At 38.3% G+C, this 27,513-nt stretch overlaps 1 protein-coding gene across 5 annotated transcripts in view; it reads right to left on the bottom strand.

The window, feature by feature from the left end:
• The window catches only part of LOC138742490 (mitofusin-1-like), a 69,560-nt gene that overhangs the window by 23,171 nt on the left and 18,876 nt on the right, over positions 1 to 27,513 (bottom strand). For all 5 annotated transcript variants that reach the window (XM_069896967.1, XM_069896964.1, XM_069896963.1 and 2 more), the window contains exons 3-10: positions 26,188 to 26,323; positions 19,133 to 19,295; positions 14,453 to 14,577; positions 12,606 to 12,714; positions 10,854 to 10,961; positions 10,458 to 10,611; positions 9,186 to 9,253; positions 449 to 570 (exon numbers count right to left, since the gene is read on the bottom strand). In XM_069896967.1, the coding sequence (XP_069753068.1) occupies positions 449 to 570; positions 9,186 to 9,253; positions 10,458 to 10,611; positions 10,854 to 10,961; positions 12,606 to 12,714; positions 14,453 to 14,577; positions 19,133 to 19,295; positions 26,188 to 26,323 (985 nt within the window). The remainder of the gene's footprint in view (positions 1 to 448; positions 571 to 9,185; positions 9,254 to 10,457; positions 10,612 to 10,853; positions 10,962 to 12,605; positions 12,715 to 14,452; positions 14,578 to 19,132; positions 19,296 to 26,187; positions 26,324 to 27,513) is intronic.

The following is a 27,513-nucleotide window of genomic DNA, read 5'->3' as shown; positions in this document are numbered from 1 at the left end:
ATGATTGTTATTATTCGCAGTGAGCAACTGGGCTTGAGGTGTTGGCAATTATTGTTGCCACAAATTTGCTCGAGAATTCTGAAAAAGGGTTCCAGTTTCTCACTCAATTGCTAGCAATGTATTTATTATTCCAGGGGTATACTGTTGTCGCAGATGACTGGAATTACAAAGGAATGAGGGTTGTTCCAATCAATTAAACAGATTACATTTTCAGTGCCCACCATCCAATTTTCAGGCATTTAGCATGTAAGTGCAGAGATAGGAAGAATGGACTGGCTGTGACTGGGGAAATTGAAACATTTTAATGCTTAATGGAATTTATTTTCACACTAACAATTAAATCAATAATTCGTGTTTCACTTCAACATTTCTCATTCAAGACCCAGGTAATGTAAAAGCTTCACCAGATGTCTTGCATATAAATCAAGTTATCGGGAATTTTTCTTACCTTTTTTCTGCCGCAACCACATTGATGGAGTCCATAATTTTTTTCACAGTGTCTATGATCTGTTTAGCTCTGATAGTGTGTTGCTCAAATTTTGTTTTCACTGCTGATTGCGAGATACACTCCTGCGAGGTCCAAGCAGGAACACATTACTGTGAATGTTACATCATTATATTGGACAATTATAAAGATACAGACTTGCTGCTGATCGTAAACAAAATGTGAAGCTTCAACAAAACAAGTAGGAAATAAAATTTAAATAAAACAAAAATGCCAAAACAGCAGCAAGGCAATACCTTAGCCCAAAGATTTATATTCACAGTAATGTGGTTTTTTTTAAAAAAAAAGAAAAATCATGCACTTCCATAAAATAACATAAAGGGTTACTTATAATATGTAAATACAGTAAAAACTACATCTAACTATAGCTGTCACTGATGATCAAATTACATTTCCTCACTCAGAGTGTAATACTTATTATCAATGCCGGGAGTAATACTCATATGTCACAGCTCCTTTGTTTTTGTTATCATGCCTTAATCCACTTCTACCGTTATCATTTACATTTTTAAAATTGCATTTAATGACATATTGCTACCTCAACAAAACCTGAAACCAGCGCAAGACCAGTAGAAGCTATTCTTGAACCTGAAGGTAAGAGTCTTGCGGCACCTATACCCCTTTCTGACGGCAGTAGTGAGAACAGATAGTGTCCTTGGTGATGTGAATCCTTGATGATTCTTGTTACTCTCTGACAGCTGCTTTTCCATGTATGTATTTTCTACACCGGGGAGAGTTTTGCCATTGATGTACTGAGTTGTATCCACCACCTTTTGCAGGGCTTTCCGTTCAGGAGGTACTGGTGCCCTCATATCAGGTTGTGATGTGGGTGGTCAGCACACTTTCCACTATGCATCTGTAGAAGTTTGCCAAGATTTCAGACGATATACCACAATTCTGCAAACTCCCGAAGATGTTGAGGCACTGACATGCTTTCGTCCCAATGGCATTAGTATGGTCCTCATGAGATAGTGGCTCCCAGGAATTTAAATTTGCTCTTCATTTTCCCCTCGGATTCCCCCAATGATCATTGGATCATACACCTTTGGTTTTCCTTTCCTATAGTTTATAATCAGCTCCTTGGTCTTGGTGACATTGAAAGCGAGGTTGTTGTTAGTACACCATTCAGCCAAGTTTTCAATCTCCCTCCTGTAGTCTGATTCATCATCACTCCCCCCGCCCTCCCTTTTAAAAAAAAATACACAACCCACTTCAGTGGAATAATCAGCCAATTTGTTTCTGGTGTTGTCATACTGAGCCACGTAGACACGTCAAGTCACCTTAATTTATCATTCATATCATGCTCACATGATAAAGACAAGATAGCATTTCTCCAGGACTACGGAGCATATTTACATAAAAATAAGTTAAAAGTTAAACACATTGAAATATTAAAATATTAAGATGTATACAGTGAAAGTCCACAGTGCACTATCCACATAAGTTCTTGGAATTCAGGAGCCAGGTGGCTTGGGCGAAAAAAAACTTGTGGCCCAATCTGGATGCAAGGACCTGAGGGCTACAGTACCTATCTGATGGTAGAAGGGGGATAATGTGGAGACCTTCACAATGTTTATTGCCTTTTGCCTGCATTGACTGTTGTAGATGTCCTTCATGGTAGGAAGAGAACCCCCAATTATCTTTTCTGCGGACTTCACTATCCTCTGCAGGGTCATGCAGTCCAAGGTGGTACAGCTTCCAATCCAGACAGTGATGCAGTTGCACAGGATGCTCTCAATTCATCCTCTGTAATGCAGTAAGGATGGCACGGGGTGGGGAGGGGGGGTGGTGTGAGGTGAATTTTCCTCAGCCTTCACAGGAAGTAGAGGCACTGCTGGACTCTCTTGGCTATGGAGCTGGTGTTAAGAGTCTACGTGAGATTCTCCGCCAATTGCACGCCAAGGAACTTGATACTCTTGACAGCCTCATTGGTCAAGCAGTCAATGGTCAGCTGGTGGGCCTTATTAATACGAATGAGTCAGCAGACAGAGATGAGGTGCAGTTGCTAACAGACAGGTGCAGAGCCAACAACCTGTATCTAAACATTAATAAAACAAAAGAGATGATTGTTGACTTCAGGAGGGCCTGGGGGACTGTGCATTTGTCCATTATCAACTGAACCTCATCTGTATATGCCGACACCTCATTCATGCTAATAAGGCCCACCACGGTTGTGTCATCAGCAAACTTAATGATGCGGTTCAAGCTGTGTTTAGCTGCACAATCGTGGGTCAGCAGAATGAACAGCAGTAGACTAAGCACGCAGCTCTGGATGGCCCCCGTACTCAGTGTGATGGCCTTGGAAGTGCTGTTACTGATCTGGACTGCTTGAGATCTCGCCAAAAGGAAGTCAAAAATCCTGTCATATGTGTACAGTATGCACAGTCATAGGTGTACAGAGAGTGGAGCATTGGGACCAAGTATGCAACCCTGTGTTACTCCATGCTAATGGAGACTGTGGAGGAGATGTTCTTTCCAAGCTGCATTGATTGGGGTCTGAAGGTGAAGAAATCCAGGATCCAATTGTACAGTGGGGTATTGATGGCGACATCTTTGAGTAGTTTATTAGTTTTGAGGAGATGATTATGTTGAATGCTGAATTGTAGTTGATAAAGAGCTTCCTAATGCATGAATCTTTGCTCTCCAGGGTTTCGAGTGGAACCAGTGAGATGGCATCTGCTGGGGATTTGTTGCTGTGGTAGGTAAATTGTAAAGGATCCATGTTGCCACTCAGAACACTTTGTCAGTGTGGATGAGAATGCCACTGGTCAGTGGTCATTTAGGCTGGTGACCACTCTCATTTTCTGCATTAGTATGATGAAGCCTGTTTGAAACAGATGGGTACCACTGTCAAAGTGAGATGTTGAAGATATCAGTGGATACACTGGCCAGTTGATTGGCACAGGTTTTCCGTGCTTGGCAGGGTACCCCCTCTGGACCAGATGTTTTCCTTGGATCCACTCTCCTGAAGGTAGTCCATATGCCATACTCTGATATTGACAGTAGATCAACAGAGGAAATTAGAGTGTGCAGTGGTTTTTCCTTTTCTGGTGATCATATTAGGCATCAAAGGCATTGAGCTCATTTTGGAATGAAGCTTTTGTGTCTTCTACTACATCGGATTTGGTTTTTCAGTAGGTTATGTCTGGGCACTTTCCAACTGGATGGCATCAACACTGACTTTTCTGGTTTCCATTAAACACTGCCCCCCAATCTTCTTCCCCCTGTCTCCTTTCCTCTAGTTCTGTCTCTTTCTCTTCCTTTTCCCTTTCTTCTTTCAGAGCCAAAAATCAATTCTCACCTTATCTTTTATCATATCCAATTAAGATCTCATCTGTTGGCCTGGATTCCTCCCCCTCCCATTCTTCCCTCTTTCTCTTCCCAATCTTTAATTCAGACACCTGCCAGCTTTTTGCTTACACTGTGAAGGGGCCAGGGCCCATTGGTAATATATCTTTACCTCCTATGGACACTCCAAGACCAGTTGAGTTTCTCTAGCATTTCTGTGTGTTTTTACTACAATTATAGTGTTTGTAAACTATTGTGTTTCACTCTATGTCATTTAGGTATCTTTTGTCATTTCCATCACTACCATTATTTCCAACTCAGCATTTGTGGTTATTCTCAACATTGTGTGTTTGGTTCACATTCACAATTAGAAAATCCTGCTGTCAACTTACATAGTTATGTTTATTGAAAAAAATATACAATATTGATATCCTACAAAGGATGCAATTTGTAAATTTAAAAATATTCAATCTAACATTTACTGCATTAATGAAAGCTTCACTTTGGGATTGCCTGCCTACTAAAAGTTGTGCAAATTTCATGACTAGTTTCTTTTTACTTGATATGAATTGCATATATGGGATGCTCGTCCTCTTAACACATCCCTTAGAATCAAGGATGATTTGCTTTCAATTATCTTTTGGGATTTAAAGCAACTGATGAGGCAAATGTGGAGATCACAAACAGTGTTGGCAGCTGAATAACGAAGTGATGCACTCCTTCTGCCGTCTGACTCCTGTGTGCTCCCAATGCATGGAGTACAGCTCTTAGAGTGCCACTCCAAATGTTCCTTAAGAAGCTATGAATAAGGAACCAATCGTGGTTTGGCTGCTCAACTCCCCAACCAACTCTGAGAATGTTCTTCAATATTTTGGTCTGTTATCTAGTAATCTCTTGACAAAGTTCAAACTAGAGTTTCTGTTTGGGAATTTGGTGTTGGGCATGTGAATATTATGACTTGCCCAAACACAATAAATAAATGTAATTAAAGCCTCAATGTCAGGAATGTTTGTATGGAAAAGAATGCTGACATTAGATAACATCATTCCAGAGTATTTTTAGGGTTCAGTAGAGCTTGTGTTGGTACTATGTTTCCATTGCTCGAGACCAAGTCTCAGAAATAAGTCGGAGGTCAAGACTTATTGCTATCCAAGTGTCAAGTTTAAGGTCCTGATCTTCAAACAGTTATCCTCAGAATGTGCTGGTGTACTGTGAATTTCATCATTGATTATCAATTAGTGTTCTCAATAGCTGGCCATACTCGTGCATTTCTGCCTTAACCAAATGACTAGGAATAACACTGCTTAGACCAGCAGGAGGAGGACTGTGATAGAAGTAGTGCAGCAAAGTGCGAGCATCTAACAGACCAGAGCTACATTTGAAACTGGAGCACAATGGGAACAGGGCTTGACAATGCATAGTCAGGGATGGAACGCACCAGCTTAATAAGTTTGATGTTTCAGTGCTAGAACACCAAAGAAAGAAATACAGGTTCCTAGCTTAAGTATTTCTAAATCAAGGGCTACATTTTAAAAAGTCTACTCGATAGGAACTGAAGAAATAGCCTCAAGGCATTCTACATTGTTAAGCATTCTGCAAACCCTACTTATAAATATGTTCTTAGTGCAAAGAAGTGATGCAGGAATGAGTGAAAGTACACTTGCTCAATTTAATTTTTGAAAGAAAAAGTATGAAATCAAGAATAAAGTAATAGAAAACAAAATAGCATTCCTAAGAGCACCTCATCAAAGCATGTCTAGACTTCAGCAATGAACACAAAAGACTGACCAGAAAAATGCACACATTGCTGGAGAATGTTAGTGTACAGCTGCACAAAAGAAGACATTTTTCAAAGAGAAACTGAGAGATGGTTAGGCAAGATATTAAATAAACAATTTCTATAATTATAACAATTTTATGACAATGCTAAATTTCAATTCATATCCAGAAAAATTCTGACCAGAAACATTCAAAATAAAAGATGAACAGTAAAATTGTTGAGCACCAGCATTTTTATATGTTACACTGCGTCCATTTTTAAAAAATTGTTAAAATATCAGTAAAGCTACAATGTACTGATTTTCTTCTGGTGGGAGATCACATTACAAAACATTGGTATGCCCACATTTAGAATACTATGTGCATTTCGGGTTACCATGTCATCAAACTGGACAGAGGGCCAAACAAAAAAGAGGATAAAGAAACTAGATAGGCTATTTTTTTCCTTAGAGCATAGGAGGCTGAGGGGTGATCTTATAGGAGGTTTACAAAATCATCAGGGACATAGATAAGGTGAATAACCAAGCATCTTTTCCCCAGTCTAAATTATACAATAGACATGTTTCAAATATGGCACCTCTAAAACAAGAGGACATAGGATTAAAGTGTTTTTTTTGGGGGGGTGGTAAACACTTAAAAAGATACGAGAGGCAACTTTCTTCCCACCCCCCCCCCCCCCCCCCCCCGTCACAGTGGGTAAGCTGCCAGAGAAAGTGATAGAGGTTGAGGCAGCTCCAATTGCAACACTAAAATGACATAGAACAGAAACATGGATCAGAAAGGTATAAAGATAAGGGCCAAACACAGGAAAATGGAAACTAACTGGTCAACTTGGTCAGCAAGGACAAGCTGAGTCAAAGGGCCAGTTTCCATTCTGTATAGTTCTGTCACCCTGAGATGAAATTTAAATATTTTGTCATGCAGTAACACAGCAGTGCTTTCACTTGAGACAAAGAAATTCATGACATTGTTGCAAACATGAATCAATGATATTCTCTTAATCCTTTGCATACTGTGAGACAACTATGAAAACATTACAATTAATGCCTTGGTATGATGATCTAAAATTGCTTTGTTTGAATTGAACATGGTTGTTCATTCCAGATTTGGAACTTGTCTACTGTATTTTCAAATCTGCAGCTTAATAGAGCATGACAATTTCAGTTCTTAAGGAAAATATAAATACAGCAGCCCTTTAATCTGCAGTGTTTTCATCTGAAATAGAATAGGAGCTTACATCTTGAAAATTAAGGGTTTCTCCTCAGGATGAGCCAGATTTGATAGCATGTTACTGCAAGAAAGGAGGAAGAACATCTGTCTTTTAACACTGAAAGCATCTCTGGAGAAATTATGTGTATATCTCCGGTTAGTTTCCTGACCATTAGAAGAGATTCAAATTCTAAATGTACTACATCTGAAATGTTAATACACCGCACTGTCATAACACCACAATAGAACTTCCAATCAACAGTCACTCTGAACTATTAACTTCACAAAGCAAACCATTCCAAATAGTCCACATCTGCACTTCATGTTGATTTGATCAATCAATACACGTTTAAATCGAAAAATTTTGTTGTGCGAAACACAAAATAGGACATAATAAATTAAATAGGCCAAAGTTGAAGGAAATAATATACATTGACACAAATAAAATCATCTAGTAATAAGCAACTAATAGAGCGAGGAAGGAGAAGAGAATGAAGCCAAAACTATAGTTCATAAAACATAGAACTCAAAGACTTACCCACCTTATGTTTATCCTCCTCCACCACCCTCCAACCTCTCTCCCCCCCCCCCCCCCACCACACCTTAATCAGTTACAGGTGCACAACAATTCAGTAATATGAATGTGTGAAGTTACCTGCGATTCAACAGCATGAGATGTATATGGTAAACCTGGAACCACAATCTGGAAGTGGCTTAACAAGTGCAATTCTGTATCACCCTCACCACCAGACATGAACACTAGAGCTTACTTGCAGAACAGTAGCATATCAAGACAAAACATGTGGGTGAGAAAAAGCATCTAGAATGGTAGATAAGAAGTTCAACATCTGTTAAGCAAAGGTTTTTCTTGAAATTATAAGTGGTGTCCAGATTAGGGCTCTGATATTGTGCAATAATGAGATCTGGCAACAAACGTGAACAGGAGAACATGGAAAAGGAAATGACAATTGATTGAGGGTATAGCAAAAGGCAATATATTCCCTTAAGTTGGTTCCATCATTTAACCTGCATCTCAAATATATTTACCAAAATCAATAACCGAGGAGAATAAATGAGCAGCTGGAGAAGAATAATGGCCACAAAAAACAATTACAATCAAAGTTATAATCACAACCACCAAGGCAAATAAAGAACTAACAGACAAATAGTTTCTTGCTTGGAGCAATGCGAAGCTGTAGGCTTTATGCATTCCAATAACATTTAGGCAAGATAGTCCTATGATGTTCACTGAAACTTTGCCCAGTGGATAATTTTCCCAGGTTTAGATGGTGGGGCTGGGCAGAGCTCAGAATTGGGAGGGCATTTATGGGGTGAAGAATAGATGATGCATACCTTTACAAGTTTCTAGTCTGGAGGTGATTTTAGGTACTCAGAAAAATAATGGAGCTGTCAATTGTTTCACCTGGTATCGCCATGTAATGTAAACAAAGAGGTAATGAGTTTGGACAACAAATAGTGAACCTTCAGTTGATAATAATTGACAAAGGAATAATGAAACAACTACAAGTATCATCAACCTGTACATTCAAGTTTGCAGATGATACAAAGTTCAAAGATACAGTATATTGAATTGTGATTCATTGAAAAATCCTACAAGGATACAAAATGTATATGTGGATAGAATAGTGTACATGCTGGCAGGATAATAGACTCTGGGCACATAGAAGATCTGTTTAAAGGTGAATGCATAGAATTCAGATGACCAAAGAGGTTAAGGGATCCTGATTAAGAAAATGGCATCTTAAAAAAAATTTCATCACAAATGACATCAGGTTTATGATCTTAAGAGCCTATGTATCATGTTTCTTGAAGAATGAGAAAAAAAAAATTGTTGTATTGGGCTCCACACAGGTTACAGTAGCCACGTAACTTTCCTTCTATTGAAGGCATTAGAAAATAAAGAAGAGCCAAATACTCTGCAAGAACACAAAGTAACAAGAGCAAAGCATTACAGATTTAATGTCCTGCGTTCAGATGACAGGAGCCACAAGTACCTTATCATTGCTATTTTTGCCAATTTTTGCCAAACATGATGCACTGACATGAATGAGAAAAGGGTATCCAAACCCATTTGACTTCATTACTTTTATTCAAAGTCTAATTATATTTGAAAAGGTTATGCTTATCATTTAAAGCTTAAAATGCGATTGAAACATCAGTTTACAGACTTAATTTTACCAAAATCTAAAGCTACAATAAGACTGTCAAAGAAACATCTTCATAAGATGCGAAGTCAACAAGTTTAAAGTAATAAATATTTCAATCTAAGCCTACATCCACAATTCATTTTTAAAAATTGGATAAAAACCACTCCATTTTGGAAACATAAACCTATGTTTGGGGGTGGGGGAAGAGGAGGGATAAAAACTTATCTTTTGCATACCTCAAACTGTCGTTCAAACTTTTGAAATTCAAAAAGCCTAGCCTGGAAACCATCTGCTAGTGCACCACCTGGAAATCAAAAGAAAAAAAGTGAAAGAATTGCTAATTTTTCATGATTAGTAAGTGGGAGAGTTTTTTTTAAAAACTATAATAGTAAAGCAGCCAATCAGACAATTATAATCAGTGTTAAAATAATGACTCTCGGGTAAAGGAAAAGTCAATTTCCAATATCTGTAATTAATTCCAAGTTATTACACTTCAAATCAAAGCAATCCTCACACAATACAAATATAACATTGGTAAAATTATCTATTTAATAGTAACAACATATTTATTCAAGTTCTAAAAAGCCACAATGCTGTGATTTTTTAAAAAAAGTTATTTGACTTTTCTGAATGGAAGATTTCATGTAAAATTTTAAAAAACTTTTTCCAAACAAGAACACTGATTTGGAATGGGCCATTTAATTTTGAGTTCACTTTCCCATACTTCTATTATCTTGGCAAGACTTAGTGATCTGCTTCTTGGGTTGGCAGATATGTTACATAAAGGGAAGTCAAGTAGGAGAGGTTTCTGTATTTCACAGTTTAGACAACATCATATAAACATTTTAGAAGGCTTAACAAGGTAGATACTGGAAAGACCATTTCCCTGGTTAAGGAGACCATATACTGAAGGATCACAATCTCAAAACATGGGATAAGGTAGTTTAATTCCTTGGTTGGAGGTTTGTGAAGGTTCAGATACTAATTGCATGCAATGAATGTCCATATATTAGTGGTAACAAAGGATCTGGGGATTGGGCAAGGTTGAGAGGGATGTGGGCCAAAAACAGGCAAAAAGGATTAATACAAATTATTTGGCAAGTACAAATTGAGCTAATGCACCTGCTTCTGTGCTGTATAATGGTAGGAATTGATTACAATAGTGTTGAAGTATGAGATCAATTATGACTTTGCAATTGGAAAATTAGGTTTGAGAGATTGAATGGCCTAGTTTTTTTGTGTATGGCCATTGAGCTAAAAATCAGTTGACAAGTACAAGACTGATGAGAAAGCAAGATAAATTAATAATTTCACACACACACAAAAAAAATCACAATTCCAATCTTCCTTTGTCATCAAGGTTAGAAAAGTTTTTTTTCTTCCCTCAGAATCTTGTCTTTAATGAGAAAATGGCAGATCAATCAGCAAAATTATAACCAAGGATTGGCAAAGTTCAATTTACACGCACAACCTCTAATATTTAATAGAGATAAGAATACAACACCTACCACCTTCTGGCATCCCTTGAGCTTTATGAATTCTGGCATTTACAGCCTCCTTGGCAGAAATAAAAAATATACGATTCTCCGCCTGTGCATGATCCATTACGCCAAGCTCATCAACCAGAAAGTTAACACAACGATCAGTATGTTGCTGACGCACCTGAATTATAAAAATATAGATTTGTATTTCGACAACATTGACAGAAATGAAATACATTTTCTTCTATTTTGTCATACACGTGTGTAATCACAGCAACAAAGCTACAATTATTTAATTGTTATTTAAGCATAAATATTTGAAAAGCATTTAATCAACAACTGTATTCACAACAACATCTCAAATAAAATTGATTATTTTTCCATTCATTAAACAAATTTAAGCATTGTCCATTAGCAACTTACTTCGTCCATGTATTCTGGTTCAGAAGCAGAAGCATCCCAACGATTATTCAGAATAAAAATATTTGGCTTGGAAAGTCGCTCATTCACTTTATAAAAAAACTGTTTTTCCTGAAATTGAGATAAATTAATAGTCAGAAAGTATTTGAACATGCAAAGTTCACATGAAAATGTCAAAATCTAAATTTACAAAATAGTTCAAGAAACTGATTCAGTTAAACTAGGAAACATTTCAAATTTAGAGGCAGTTGATTTATTCTATGAACAGCTAAATAAAAGTATGGAGTGTGATCAAGGGGATAGGTAGCCAAGAATTCAGCATAGAAGCACTGGCTAGTTGCAGTGTGCGTGTTAGTCATTTGAGACTCCAGCAGCTGCACATGCCACTGAACTATATGGAATGCATGGAGGTCAATTCTGCAATGAGCACAGGGTCAATCTATGATGTACCAAACTGAAGGCTCTAGTGTACAACACATCCGGCTTCTTAAATTTCAGGCCAACCATGATTGGTACACCCCAATTTTATCTGACAGACGTCACTGATCTTCTCTTACAAAGAGTTGAAGATGAGATACTTAATATGTATGATAATTTTAATTTTTTTTTATTGTTTCTAAATGCATCTGATCATTTTGAAACAGTGGAAAGGTCCTTCTGACAGAATAAGGTTGTTTAAGATTTTACTTGTCACGACTTGCAGTCACACCAGCAGCAAACTACTCCACCTTGTGGAACAATTGGCAAAACCAGCAGATCTCGGTAACCACATCCCACAAGCGATGAACCCAAATAGAGCTCAGAATTATCCAATCATTATTCGGAATTAATGACCATGAAGGCAACATGAAAGTGGAAAAATGTCAAACCCATTTACTTTGAATCTTTAGAGTTTTCCAACCAAAGGATTGTGGATATAAGCTGTTCCTTATATTCAAAAGAACGGTCTACATTATTGCAAGTCATTTTTCTGCATGGGGATTAATGTGACTATTTATTGTCTTTTTTAATTCAAAAACATTTACTATTATAACTTTTGTTTAATCAGTATGTGTTCGATGCAGCAAGAATTGTGGTGCTTATGTACTTTATACAATATACATGTCACACTCATTGTAATTCAAGACCAAAGCTGATCAACTTCTGGACTGGATGGATTTGGGAATGGCAGAGCAACCTGGGGAGCTGAGTTATCAACTGCTATAGTTGATATGTAGTCGTGGAGTCCAATGTTTAGTTTTACAATATGTCCAGTTCTCAACAGTCAAAATTATATTTAACACAAAACACAACATAGAACTGCACAGCACAGGAACAGGCCATTTAGCCTACAATCTCAGCACCAAACTAAAACTCTGATGTTTGCACATGATCCACATGCTTCTATTCCCAACATATGTAACTTGTAGGCTCTTGCATGGTATTATTATATCTGCTTCCACTACTACTCCTGACAGCCTATTCCAGTTAACCATTACTGAGTGACAAAATCTTGCCATACACATTTCCTTTAAACTTTTCCCTTCCTCACCTTAAGCACATGTCCTCTAGTAGAGGACAATATTTTTATGGCTTTGGGTAGAAAATAAATTCTGCTGGCTGTCCAGCCTATCAAAGCTTCTCATAATGTTATAAATTTCTTTCATATTTATTCATACATTCACAGTTGCACCACTAACAGAGAGAAAATTATAAAGATTCAACCTTCTGATAATTGTCTTTAAATTGTACCAAGAATTAAAAGTATTTACTTGCCGTTTGCATTAATGTTGATTCTGAATTTGCAACCAAGACAAAAACATCAGCATCCAGACAGAACTTGTCAATCCAAGTATCCAACTCGGTGGTGACATCAGTACCAGGGCTGCAGAAGAAAATATCAGTTGACACAAACACATTCAACACACATTCTGAAATTTCAAAATGCTCTGTTAATTATACAAATAATCTTTCTGAACAGAAAATGCAGAGAATATTGCTGAGGCTCTCAATGCATACCATTATAAAAAGAGAAAATCTGACCCTAACGCGAGGAATGCATATGCATAGATATACAAAGAAATACAAGTAACACTCTGCTCATATGAATGGTTCTTCTTTCTCCAACACAATTTACAGAAAATTTTGAAATTTTTCCCTTTCATAAATGAAGCTTGTGATTTTTAAGTGTGTATATATAGCTACAACAGTGACTTATAATGCCATTAAAATATTTTATTCAGGAAGTCTATTTTTCTCAACAATATCAGAATTCCACAGTTGTAAAATAGTCATTTTCCCAGTCATACCATAAGAGGGGCTCAGGCCCAAAAAATATCTTTACCTCCTATAGACGTTGAGAGACCTTATTTCTGATCTGATTAAATTTACACAATCAACTGCTTTAATGCTGGCAATTTTAAAAAAAAGAGATACAGCGCAGTAACAGGCCCTTCTGGCCCATGAGTCCATGCCACCCAAATACATTAATTAACTTACAAACCCCACAATATCTCTGGAACTAAAAACATGCAATTTATGACATCAAAGCTAACAATATGCAATATATTACATCAAGAAAGAGGAAATCTTTATTTTTGGAAAGAGTTATAGAAGTTAAGTTTCTTCAAGATCCAAATTTTTTTTAAACTTGGAAATATTTTTGATACAGAATTGAAAATGAAATTAAATAAATACCAATGAGAATGTGTTAAAATAGCCCTAACAGCAGCTAGAAAATGTGTGGCAGTAACTTGGAAATCAGATGTGTATTTGGGAATGGGTAGATGGCACCACTTGAAAAGATTGCATATAATTTACGAAACAAATTTGAAATTTAAAAAAAATTTGGGAATCATCTTTATAAATTGTAGGAATTAAGGTGTAATTGCCCAATCGGAACCTTCCGACTTCTAAAATCAGGGGTTCCCAACCTGGGATACATGTACCCCCAGTGGTACATTTGCACTTTTCAGGGAGTACATTGGGTCTGAGAGAATAACCACTACTGTACAATACATGGTGTTGTAATCTGCAGTCAGATTGCACAGTGTCGTGTTTTTTTTAAATCCTTAAATTTTAAGGGTACACAGGAACCTATAAAAATGCCCAAGGGGTACAGAGGAACAAAAAGGTTGGGAACCCCTGTCTAAAATTAAGAAAATTAAGTTATGTTAGATTTGATTTGAGATAGTTTTAGTAAATTTTTCTAAATATTATCCAGATAGTTTCTTTCTTCTTTTTTTCCTTTCTTTTCTATCGGGTTGTTGGGGGGAGGGGGGGAGGGAAGGGAAGAGGATGGAAGCAAGATTTTTTGAAAAAAATCACTATGTATTAATTTTTCAATATTTTCAAATAAGGAATTTAAGTACAAGTATTTCTTTAATGTATATGTGAAATTAAATAAAATTTTCAAAAAAAAGGAAAAGCACATCAGGGAGATTACTAAATCTTTGTAACAGCTTTCTTCCAGTGAACACTACAGCTTCATACATGATTACAAAATCCATGCAAGAAGAATCTGATCCCACTTGAACAAATGAGATAAGTGTTCTATAATTGTCTAGAACAATTAAGCAATAAAAATTATAATTCAGTTTCAAATTAATTTGAACTGATCAGACCTGTCCATTAATACCAAGTCATCTCGGAGAAGAGCACATTTCGATTTTGGCCAAAAAACACGGACAAGACATCCAGCATCCAAGTATTCATTCTGATGTAAAGCATGTGCCAGCTGATTCACAGTCTAAAAATATGAATACATGGATTATTGCACATTGTATAAGATTGGCAAAATGTGATTTACAAGGAAAACATATACAACACCACCGAAAGAAACAGAAATCAAGAAGGAAAGCTCTTCAATATCCAGATTCCTTCATGAAAAAATGTACAAGAAATATAGTACAAGCCACCCCTCCCAGGATGATTCAAATAGCTAGATTTTTTTCTTTGTAATTAACTAGATGATTCAATTCCTGGGTGTCATCATCTCTGTCGATGCAATCCTGAACACAAAGTACACCAGTGGCTATACAGTGCAGTACCCCGTACCCAAAACGCTTGTGACCAGATGTTGTTTGGTTTATAGGTTTTCAGAAAAAAACAAAAGACCCAAAAACAACATAGTAGCATCAGCAGAATACTTGCATCAGCAGTTAAACAACAACATGAAAATTCACATGAAATAATGTTTAATACATGCCAAAAAAAACCCCACGATCTCTGCCGCCGGACCCCAACACCTCACAATTGCTGCTGCCAGTTCCCGACTATGGTCCCCGCCCCTGCCCAGGAACCAGAGGTCCTTACTCCTCCTTGGGAACCCAAGGCAACTTCTTCGATGTGGAATTTACTGTCCTTTTTACTTGAAACTTTCTGCTCAAATTAACTCTCTACATTTACTATATCGCAAGGCTTCCCTTCATCCAACTTGCAACCTTTTCAAGGCTATCTTTGATGAATACTTAATTTTTTTTAGCCTCCGCTTTACATATCCTTCTCCAGTATCACTATCCTTTCCATTCATGTAATGCTTTTCTCCTCCCTTTGCAAAGTCATCTCTTATTTATGGCATAGTACAGGAGTAGCCAAACTTATTTTACACAAGAGCCACATATGAAGAACTTCAGATGTTTGAGAGCAGCCAACAGTCATGCAATCGCAAGCCACACCCTCTAAAACTACCATCGTGAGCAGCGGCCCATACGATTTCTGGATCAGCCAATGCATTTCCACGAGCCACACATTAAATGTCAAAGAGTCACAGGTGGCTTGCTGGCCACGGTTTGGCCACCTCCTTCAATTTCCTTATCCTCACTTCACCAATTTCCTATATCTGCAAAAACTATTATTCAGCATTACACCATTGAGCAATCCAGTTAAACAGTTGAAGACAGAAGTAAGCTGAGTGGGCAATTAAATTCAACAGTTCAAAATTCAATTTATTATCATAGTATTAAAACAGTCTCAAATTACATGAAATTCTTTTTGCCTGCTGCAAGACAGACAGATTCACCAACAGCAGGAATTGCCAAAGTATCTCTTTACAGTCTGACTGCAAGTCAGACTAATAGTCAGAGAGAGAAGCAAAAGAGAGTGTGTTCCCCACCCCCCACCCCCCCACCCCCTTGCAGGAAGGTTTGCTCGTGTTGCTACAGTGGGTTTAAACTGGATTTGCAGGGGAATGAGAGCAGAAAGAAGAGTGGAGGAAGGAATAGATGATGTGAAAATTGCATGCGCTGTTAGAAGTCAATGGTTGAACGTGGTGAAAATGTTCTCAGGTTTATCTATTTCAATGCATGGAATACTGTAGGAAAGGCAGATGAACTTGGAGCATGGACACACACAGAATTATGACACCATTAGTGAAACTTGGTTGCAGAAGGGGCAGGACTGGCAGCTCAATGTTCCGGGCTTCTGTTGCTTTAGCCACAATAGAATGGGGGCGGGGAGGAGTGGCATTGCTTGTCAGGGAAAATATCACAGCTGTGCTCATGCAGGACAGAACAGAGGGCTTGTCTACTGAGGCTAATATGGCTGGAGCTGAGGAACGAGAAAAGTATGACCACAATTATGGGTTGTTGTATTATAGGCCTCCCAATAATCAACAAGAATTGGAGGAGCAAATCTGTAGAGAAATAGCAGACAGCTGCAGGAAACAGAAGGTTGTGATAGTTGGAGATTTTAACTTTCCACATATTGATTGGGACTTCCATACTGTAAAAGTGATGAATGGCTTGGAGTTTGTCAAATTTACATAAATTGGAGGGACAACAGCACATTTTCTGTCTGGGCACTATCCAGCCAGATGGGATTGACTTTTCTGGCTTCTGTTTACCTGCTCTCCTCTTCCACATTCCCCCCCCCACCCCCACCCCTCTCTATTCACCTAGCCATTCCTCCTCCCATTGCTCACTGCTGTCCCCTTTCCCCCTTCTCCACCTATTACCCCCTGCCTTTGCAACCATACCTTCCTCCCCCCACCCCCACACTCTTTTGTTCGGATGTCTGCCGAAATTTTTCCATACCTTGATGAAGGGCTCAAGCCTGAAACATTGATTATGTAATTTTACATTTGCTATATAAAAGACACTGTTCAACCTCCTGAGTTTCTCCAGCATTGTGGTTTTACCTTAGACTGGAGGCCTGCGACTAGTGGTGGGCCTCAGGGATCGGTGCTGGCACCATTGTTGTTTGTTATCTACATCATGATCTGGATGATAATGTGGTAAATTGAATCAGCAAGTTTGCAGACAACACTAAGATTGGAGGCTTTGTTGGCAGCAAAGAAGGTTTTCAAAGCTTGCAGAGGGATCTAGACTAGCTTAAAAAAATGGACTAAAAGTGGTAGATGGAATTTATGCAGACAAGTGTGAAATTTTGCATTTCTGGAAGGAGAAAGCAAAAAAGGACACACAGTAAATGGTAGGACACTGAGAGTGCAGTAGAACAGAGGGATTTGGGAAAACAGATACATAATTCCCTGAAAGTGGCGTCATAGATAGGGTTGTAAAGAGAGCTTTTGGCATATTGGCCTTCATAAATCAAGGAATTGAGCAAATGAGTTGGGATGTTATGTTACAGTTGTACAATGCATTGGTGTGAGGCCAAATTTGGAGTAATGTGTGCTGTTCTGGTCATCTAATTACAGGAAAGATATCAATAAGCTTGAAAGAGTGCAGAGAAGATTTACTAGGATGTTGCCTAGACTTCAGGAACTTAGTTAGAGGGAGAGCTTAATCAAGTTAGGACTTCATTCCCTGGAGCCGTAGGAGAATGAGGAGAAATTTAATAAGGGAATTTAAAATGATGAGGGGTCTAGACAGTAAATTTAGGTAGGCTTTTTCCACTGAGAGTAGGTGAGATACAAACCAGAAGACACGTATTAAGAGTGAAAGAGGAATTGTTTAGGGGGAACCTTCAAAAGAGAGTGGTGGGATGTGAAACAAACTGCCAGCTGAAGTGGTGAATGAAGGCTCAATTTTAACATTTAAGAATTTGGACAGACACATGGATGGGAGAGGTATGGAAGATTATGGACTGGGTGCAAGTCAGTGGGACTAGGCCAAAAAAAAAATGGTTTAGCACAGATAAGAAGGGCCAAAGGAGCCTGTTTCTGTGCTGTAATGTTCTATATTCTATGTTAATGTGGTAATGTTCTATGTTCTATGATTGGTTCTACAATTATTATTTATTCAGCAAAATAAAATTAATATTCTACAACAGTCTTCAGTAATTTGGCATTGATATTACCCATCATCCAAAACAAAATACAATGTATGCCAGGAACACCTTCTGTGTTTCCCCTCCATCAGTGCACAAGCTATTACGGTGCAGCTCCAAGGTTAACACAGGCTCTCTGACAGCAAATGCCCTGCTATTCCCACAGATGCTCCTCCTGAATGCTGGTCACTGAAGTGTCAGATGCAGGCTGTTACTGTACGCTGTTCCAAACCATCACCACTTCCATCCAGTTTGATCCTCATCTACCGCTGTAAAAGTGGCTGAACACCTTTATCAAGAATTAGTAGGAAATACAGGATACACCAGAATGCCAACTCTTCATAATTTGCATAACCCTGATTTAATTAAGTTTGTATTAAATGGAATGCAGAAAGATAATCTGTTTTGATGATATTAAGGACAGCTGAGGATATAGACAAATTATATCCCTATATAATTTGGATAGTAAATCGAAAAAATAGAGGGCATAATCAGTAAATTAGAGCCAATCTTTCAGAATGTTTGGAGCACATTTGCACACAAAGATAGTAGAAAGTTGCAGTCCTCTTCTGCTTTTGACAAATGAAGCTGTATTGATTACTGTATTTTAAATCTGAAATGGATACACTTTTTTAACCATGTGCATAAAAAGATGAAAGTAGTTTATGGAGCCAGATTGATGATCATCTATAATACTCTGTTTGTTCAAATTTTTTGTTTTGAAAATCTTTCTCTGGATAGCTCCAGGATCATGTAGTAAAGTCATGTTTTAGCATTGGTATGAGGTCTTGGTAGGGAAAAATTGAGATTGGAAGGGAGGAGAAACACATTTTGGTGACATAATACGAACAGAGACTTCTCTGGATATCCCAATTGAAGACATATCCTTGACCAGATCACCATTCTCCAAGGCCACGTTTCAAACTGCAAACTAAATTATGATAAGATATGATCATTCAAGCATGAAGTACATGTAAAAAAAAAACCCACAAATATTTAGTTTCATCAATATACTGTATTTAATTCCTGCTGATCTCAACATTCCTAATGCCATGCATTCTTACGCAAGTACATACCTTCACATTCTTTTTTTCCTCAGAGTCTTCAGTCATCAAATAAGCTTTGTCCCCATCTGTTCCTTCAACACTTAAGAAACAGTTGGTTGTATGTCCAATGCCACTGGGCAGTACCTTGTCCCACAGCATTGCATTGATCACTGTACTCTTCCCATTACTTGTTCTAAGAAAAAAATACCTTAAAGTTATACATTTCAAGATCAGAGTTTAAAATAAAAACCACAGAAAAATATGCAACTGAATGTTAGAAAGCAATGTCTCAATTTATTTCAGGTTGATAATATCAAAATGTACATAAGCAGATACGTGAATAACCGAGAATTTGAATATATTTTCAGTCTTTCAGGAAAGGTTAACAGCAGCCTCTTACAACTGGCCAAGAACAGAGTAAGCTGCCTCATACACTATTGCCCAGTAGTACTCATATTTACTGTAATGAAATGCTTTGAGGGGGTTAACTCGTACCCAAGACCTGAAGTCTATGCAATTTGCCTACCACCACAAACGTTCCACAGCAGATGCAATCTCACTGGCTCTCTACTCATCCCTAGATCACCTAGACAACAGCAATACATACATTAGGCTGCTTTTTAATCAATTACAGCTCCGCTTTCAACACCATCATCCCTTCGGTACTGGTTTGAAAGCTTCAAAACCTGGGCCTCTGCTCTTCCCTCTGCAACTAGATCCTTGACTTCCTCATCTGAAGACCAAATTCAGTGCAGATTGGTAACCACCTCTCCTCCTTACCGACAATTAACACAGGTGCACCTCAACAGTGTGTGCATAGCCCCCTGCTATACTTGCATTACACCCATTAAATGTCTGGCTAGGCACAATTCAAATTACATCTACAAATTTGCTGAATCACAGATGGCAATGAGAAAGCATATAGAAGCGAGATAGATTTGCTAGTTCAGTGGTGTCACAACAATTCTGCACCCAACATTTGCAAAACTAAAAAAATATTGTGGACTTCAGAAGGGGAAAACACAAACTATTCCTCATCAGTTGAGATGGCAACGAACTTCAAATTCCCAGGTGCCAACTTCTCTGAAGATCTATCCTGGGGCCATCGCATTGATGCAATCAAGAACAAGGCTTGCCAACTATGACATTTCATTAGGAGATTTGATATGTCACCAAAGACTTTTGCAAATTTCTACAGGTGTGCCGTGGAGAGCATTCTCTGTCTGGTATGGGGGTGCTAATCCACAGGAAAAGAAAAGGATTCAGAGGGTTGTAAACTCAGCCATTGCCATCAGGGGCATTAATCCTCACTCCATTAAGGACATCTTTAGAGGCGGTGTCTCAAGAAAGCAGCCTCTATCATCAGAGCCCTCAACACCAAAGCCATGCCCTTTTGCACTATTTATTTTTTGTATCTTGTATTTATAGAACTGTAACTTATAGCAATTTTCCACCTGTAATGGTCAATACTGCTGCCAAAAGAGACAATTTTTAAACATGTGTTCATGATAATAAATCAGAATCTGATTCTGTACAAAGTGCCCTCCTTAAAAATATGCCAATACCAAGGGTTCAAAAATCAAAGAAATATTTAGAGTTGTCTGTTTTCCGTCTATTAGGGTCTTCAAAGAGGTGATGCTTTTTTAAAAATAATTTAGACATACAGCATAGGAATAGACCGTTTTAGCCCACGAGTCTGTACCACCCAATTTACACCTCATTATACACCCCCAGTACATTCTTGAACGGTGGAAGCCGAAGACCCTGGAGAAAACCCATGCAGACACAGGAAGAGCATACAAACTCCTTTCAGACAGCGTGGGATTCAAACCCCAGACCGGTCCCAAGTGCTGTCGCTGTAAAGGCTTTGTGCCAACCACTACGCCAACTGTGCTGCCCTTGATCACGAGCGGAGTCCAACACACGTTTCAATATAGTTCTTGGATCTGGGAAATAGGTTACAGCCTTTGTTCTTCTACAATTGAGGTGTAGATCTGTTGCAGCACAGTGACCTAGATTCAATCCCAATGCTCAGCTGTGTGTAGAGTTGCACTTTCCCTTTTTGTCTGCATGAATATCCCTCAAATGCTTTGGTTTCCACCCACTTACAAGAAGCTGGTAGGTTACATGCTGTCTACATATTATTCCTTTTCTTTTTAAAATATTTTAATTGAGTTTAACATAACAATCCATATACAAGATAATAATAAAGACAAAATAATAACATGTACATAACATGAAATTAAAGTAAATGCATAATATGACAAATTTTATTTTCCATCCCTTATTAAATGCGATTCTCTATTAAAATGATTATACGTTTATATCAGCTAAATACAAATCGCATTGTAACTTAACAAAATTGAAAAAAAGGATATTATCCAGGATAATCATAATGAACCCCATAAATCCACTTACCTAAAGAAAAAACCCAAAACAAATACTAATCTAAACCCTCCCTCTAATTAAGGTTACAAAAAAAGATGGATCAAGTCGCGACCTCCAGAAAACAGACAGATCAGCACTAGAGCACACAAATCATCTCAAACTGCCAATTAGGATAATATTTTATAAATGGGCCCAATACCTTTTAACTGTAACTTTTTATCTTTAATATTATACCTAATTTTCTCTAAGCTTAGATATGACATTACATCATGTAACCATTGTGCGGGTTTGGTTTTTGTTTTTAGTAATTTTGTGTGAGCGCGCGTGTGCGTGAGTGCGCGTGTTCGTGCACCATGTTGGCATTTTGAGATATTGTTTTATTGCATTATCTGTAAGCATGGCTGTTTTTCTTATAAATAAAATATTAAAAAAACATTGTGCACGAGTCAGTGAGTGTTCACCTTTCCATTTCATTAAAACTGCTCGTCCGGCTAATAATGTGCTAAAAGCTTAAAACTTTCTCTTGAGATGCTGATAAAAGTTTATCCTGTTCACGTGAAAAACCAAACAGGGCAGTTAAAGGGCATGGATCTAAATTTAATCTTAATAATAGTTGGCAAAGAATGCAAAAATATTCTGCCACTATCTTAATAATTTAGGACACTCCCAAAACATATGAATTAATGAGGCTTCAAAAATTTTACATTTTACACAAAATGGATCAACACCTGCATAGAAATGGGATAATATGAGTTTAGACATGTATTCTGTGTATTAGCTTAAATTGTAATAAACAGTGCCTTGCACAAAATGAAGATTCATTGATCAAACTAAGAGTGAAATACCAATCTTCATCTGAAAACGTTATAAGAAGATCATGCTCCCAGTCATCTTCAATCTTTGCCATTGGGCTCATCTTAAATCCAATAGATCAATATAAATATGTGATATGAATCCACTATGAACAAACTGTAGATCAAAAAGTATATCAAGAATATGTGAATCTGCGATTCGAGGAAAAGCATTCAATTCAGTCTGAACAAAATTCCAAACTTGACAATTGTTCAAAAGAAGCAAAGTTATTTTGAATAATACCAAGTTTGTACCATTCTTTAAAGCCTTCACCTAATACTGAAAGTGGGAAAAGATGGTTATCTACCATAGAAAAGGCAGCAAAAAATCATTATGCCCAGAAGTATTGAACTGCACATTTCACAAACATTTCTATGACTGATTCCACCTGCATTGAATTCGGCCATCGTTATTGAATGAAGATCTACGGGGACCAATGCCTGAAGAGGGCGCACAAAATCAGTGAACCAGTGCGGACTCGAAAGGCCAACATGGCCTGTTTCCGCTCCGTAAATGGTTATAACCAAAAAATTTCTTAAATTGAGCCCGTATTCTCAATCTCATTCTCGGATTATGTGTCAATTTAGAAAATGAAAAGGGTAAAGTGGATCCTAAAATTGCCAACATAAACGATTTCTTAGAAAAGTTCAGTTCCATTTCTGCCCAAGAATGGTGACTTGCTAATTTATCAAATTTTAATTATAAAAGTAAATTGCATATTTTGATCGCCCAGTAATAAAATCAAAAATTTGTAAGTGACATTCCCCCATTCCTAATAGTTTTCTTAAGATGGTCTTTATTTATACATGGGTGTTTCCCCTGCCATATATGAAAAAAAATAACAGAATCTAATAAATTAAAAAAGGATTTAGGAATAAAAATTGGTAATGCTTGAAAATGATCCAAAAATTTAGGTAGAATATTCATTTTAATCAAATTAATAGATCCAATCATTGTAATTAAAAGTGATGACCATCCTGAGAATATTTTAATCTGATTGAGTAACACTACACATTTTTCTTACAAAGTTCATGACTTTTTGTAATAGTGATTCCTAAATATTGATATTTATCATTAACTAGTTTAAACAGAAATTTAGAATACATAGAAAGAGATCCATTTAAAAAGATAAAAGTTCACTCTTATGTAAATTTACTTTATATCCTGAAAATTGTACAAACTGAGTGAACATAGTTAACATATTTGTATCGAAACCTCTAGGTTTGAAATGAAAAGCAATAAATCATCCACATAAAGAGATACTTTATGTTCAATTCCATTTCTATTTAATCCTTTAAATTGTCCAGATTCTCAAAGGACTACTGTTAATGCTTCTAGTGTTAATATAGAAGCTGTACATCATTAAACTCAAGCCTGATGTGAAACCATTTTTACTGAAGGTACCTCGAAGGGTCCCATTGCAGCTCATGGGCAAAGTGAAGAGAGAGCTTGAAAGAATGGAGAAGCTTGGAGATATCAGCTGTATAGAGGAGCCTACAGAATGGTGCTGCGGCATGGTGGTAGCACCGAAAAAGAATAAAGAAGATGTTCGCATTTGTGTGGACTTGACACCCTTGAATGGATCAGTGTGCAAAAAAAAAAAGTTTAAACTTCCTTCGGTGGATCAAAACCTAGGCAGGCTCACTGGTGCACATTATTTTACTAAGTTGGACGCGAATTCCTTTGTCCAAAGAATCAGTTCTCTACACATTTATCACACCATTCAGGCGTTACTATTTCAACCACCTACCCTTTGGTATCTCCCTTACCCCTGAACACTTCCAGAACAGAATGGTGACTGAGGTTACTGCAGGGCTGGAAGAAGTTGTCTGCCACATGGATTTATCCTCATTTGGGGGACCACAAAGGACCAACACGATGTGAGGGTCCATGCAGTCCTAGAATGAGCAGAAAAGGCAAGGATCACTCTCAACATGGAGAAATGTGAGTTTGGAAGGAGGCAGGTGAAATTTCTGGGTACATTATCTCAGCAGACAGCATGAGACCAGAACAGAATTTTCCTCGGTATGTGAGCCAACTAGGGAAGTTCATACTAAATATGGCTGAAAATGACAAACCACTGAGAGAACTGTTGTCCAAGAAAAACCAGTAGAGTTGGGAACATGGGCAACAGAGGACATTTAGAAACCTCAATCGAGAGCTATCATCCACACCGGTACTTCAGTTGTATGATCCAAATACAATTGGTCACCAATCGCTTATGCTTCCAGATTGCTAACAGAAACAGAGCAATGGTACGTGCTGCTGGAAAAAGGGACATGGGCCTGCGAGAGATTCAACGGCTTCATTTTGGGACTACAGTTTGAGTTGGAGAAGGACCACAAACCACTTGCGAGTCTGTTAAGTGGGCAAGCGCTGGATTCACTGCCACCACAGATAAGGAGGTTCTGGATGAGGCCGATGAGATACTCATACATGATCACACACACACACCAGGGAAGAACCTCTCACCTGCGGATCTATTTGCTCGCTCCTCCCTACAAGACATGCTGAAAAAGACCTCATGGAGGACACCAATATTTACATGGAGACGGTAATGGAAACCCTCCCAACAAGCAACAGATACCTGACAGAGCTCAGAGAGCAACTATGCGCTGACAGTGTGAGCAAGTAAGTCATGAAATACTGCATCGGAGGGTGGCTAGACAGAAACCAGTAACAAGGACCAGTCAAACACTACTGGCAAGAGAAGGCCATTCTGAGTGTGCACAACGGACTACTCCTGCAGGGTACGAGATTAGTTATTCTGGCTAACTTGCGGAACAAGTTACTCAAGAAAATACACGAGGGCCACCATGGGGTTGTAAAGTGTCGGGAACATGCCAATCAAACAGTGTGGTGGCCAGGTCTGAGTATTCAAATAAGCGAGATTGTCTTGAGGTGCAGAGAGTGCATCCAGGAAAGAACAAACATCAAGAGAACTGTTGATGCCAAGTAAATTCCCAACAGGCCATGGGAAAAACTTGGAACAGACATTCACTCTTGGAGAGAACGCATACTTATTAGTGGTGGACTATTTTTCTAGATTCAAAGAAATAGCACAACTCAGCCTGACACGAACTACAGATGTAAATGTTCATTTAAAATCGATGTTTGCACGGCATGGCATTCCATAAGCGACAATGGTCCACAATTCTCAAATGATCAACCTGGAAAAGCTGGCACCAGGAGATAAGGTGTGGATCTCTGATGCAAGACAGCAACGTACAGTAACTTCTGTGCACCACAACCCACAGTCGTACATTTTTAGTGGACCACAAGGGACACTGAGATGGAATTACCCACATCTCGTTCCCATACCAGAGTCTCCAGGTGAAAAGCAACAAGAGCATGGGCCAGAAATGGACTCTCCTGCAAAGGCAGGTCCAGAGACTCTGCCGAATGAAACACAGAGTTCGCTTGACATAATAAGAACGAGGTCTGGACAAGTAAAGAGACTGTAGAGACTGTAAAACACCCAGAGTCAAGAAAGACTTGTGTACTGTAAATGTTGTATGTGTATTTGTATCGGAATGTGTAAAGGTAACGGGCGAATCCACAGAAAAGGGGGCTTCGAATGCAAAGGGGGATGTGGTATAACACTATTGGTGGGACATCGAGCAGGCCAAAGACATTACGGGGTGGGACTTCCACATCTTGGAGAGGCTCAGGACTAGCAGGGAAAAGCCTACGCATGTAAGGTAAAACAAGCTACAAACGCGACTCTAGACTCAAGGTCATTTTTATAACAAGCGTGTCTGAACCCAACACGACATGAAACACCAGAAAAATAATTTGCTCTTTAGACCAAGCAATGTCTGTTAATCATTACACATTCCTCTCACCTTCCAAAAAAGGCTACTTTCATGTGTCGGCGTGCCAACACTTCACTGATTCCAGCTACCTTAGATGCAAATATTTTTATCTCTGACAACTGCTGCTGTGTTGTTATCTTTTCCAGGCCTTTATTCTGATGAGATTCTGAAAAATTCAAACAATCAGTCAATAAAAATAAGGTATTGCATTTTTTAAACATCATCTTTGCCAAAGTAAAAGATTCACACAATTTAAAAAAAATAACACTGAACCAAAGACAACACTACCTCAGACCAAGTTTCTGTTTAGTAGATAAGCCAGCATTGAAGGTTAAAGAAAAAGGAAGGGGTCATACAAAGATTTGAACATTGGAATCCAGATCTCCTGACATGCAACTTGCCAGCTTAGACCACAAGATGTAGGAACAGAATTAGCCAATTGGCCCACCAAGTCTGCTCTACCATTAAATCCCACAACCTTTCGCACCCTTACTAAGCAAGAACCTATCAACCTCAACTTTGAATACACCCATTAACTTAGCCTCCACAGATTCTCCACCCTCTGGTGGAAGAAGTTTCTCCTCACACCTGTTCTTAAAGGATATCCTTTATTCCAAGGCTGTGCCCTTTGGTCCAAGACTCTTTGACTATAAATGACCTGGATGAGGAAGTGGAAAGATGGGTTAGTAAGCCTGCAGATTGCATAAAACTGGGTGGTGTAGTCAGTCTGGAGGGTTATCACATTAAAAAGGGACATGAAAAGATGAAGAGAGAGGCTAAGAAGTGGTAGATGGTATTTAACCCAGAAACGTATGAAGTGGTTCATTTTGGCGAGTCAAATTTAAATGCAGAATACAATATTAATAGGACTCCAAGCAGAATGGACGAACTGAGAGGTCTTGAGATCAATGTCCATAGGTCATTCAAAGCTGTTGCACAGGTTGATAGTGGCGAGTTGGTCTTCAGTAACCATGGGATCAAGTTCAAGAGCCATGAGGTAATGTTACAGCTCTTCAAAATCTTGCTTAGACCCCACTTGCAGTACCGTGTTCAATTCTGATCACCTCATTACAGGAAAGATGAACATGCTATAGAGAGGGTGTAGAGATTTACAAGGTTGCTGCCTGGATTGGAGAGCATGCCTGATGAGGATAAGTTGAGTGTACTTGGTCTTTTCTTCTTGCAGCGAGAGAGGAGGAGGAGAGACAGTATAGATGTATACAAGATGATGAGGAATTGATCAAATGGATGGCCCCTAACGTGAGGGGTAATAGCTTTAAGGTGCTTGGGAGAAAGTACAGGAGGGATGCAAGAGGTAGGTTTTTCCACACAGAAAGTGGTGGATGCATGGAATGT

Source organism: Narcine bancroftii, chromosome 9 (assembly GCF_036971445.1).
Source record: "Narcine bancroftii isolate sNarBan1 chromosome 9, sNarBan1.hap1, whole genome shotgun sequence".
NCBI classification, from domain to species: domain Eukaryota; kingdom Metazoa; phylum Chordata; class Chondrichthyes; order Torpediniformes; family Narcinidae; genus Narcine; species Narcine bancroftii.
Note: the sequence above shows the minus strand (reverse complement) of the source record. Positions and strands in the feature narration are given on the sequence as shown.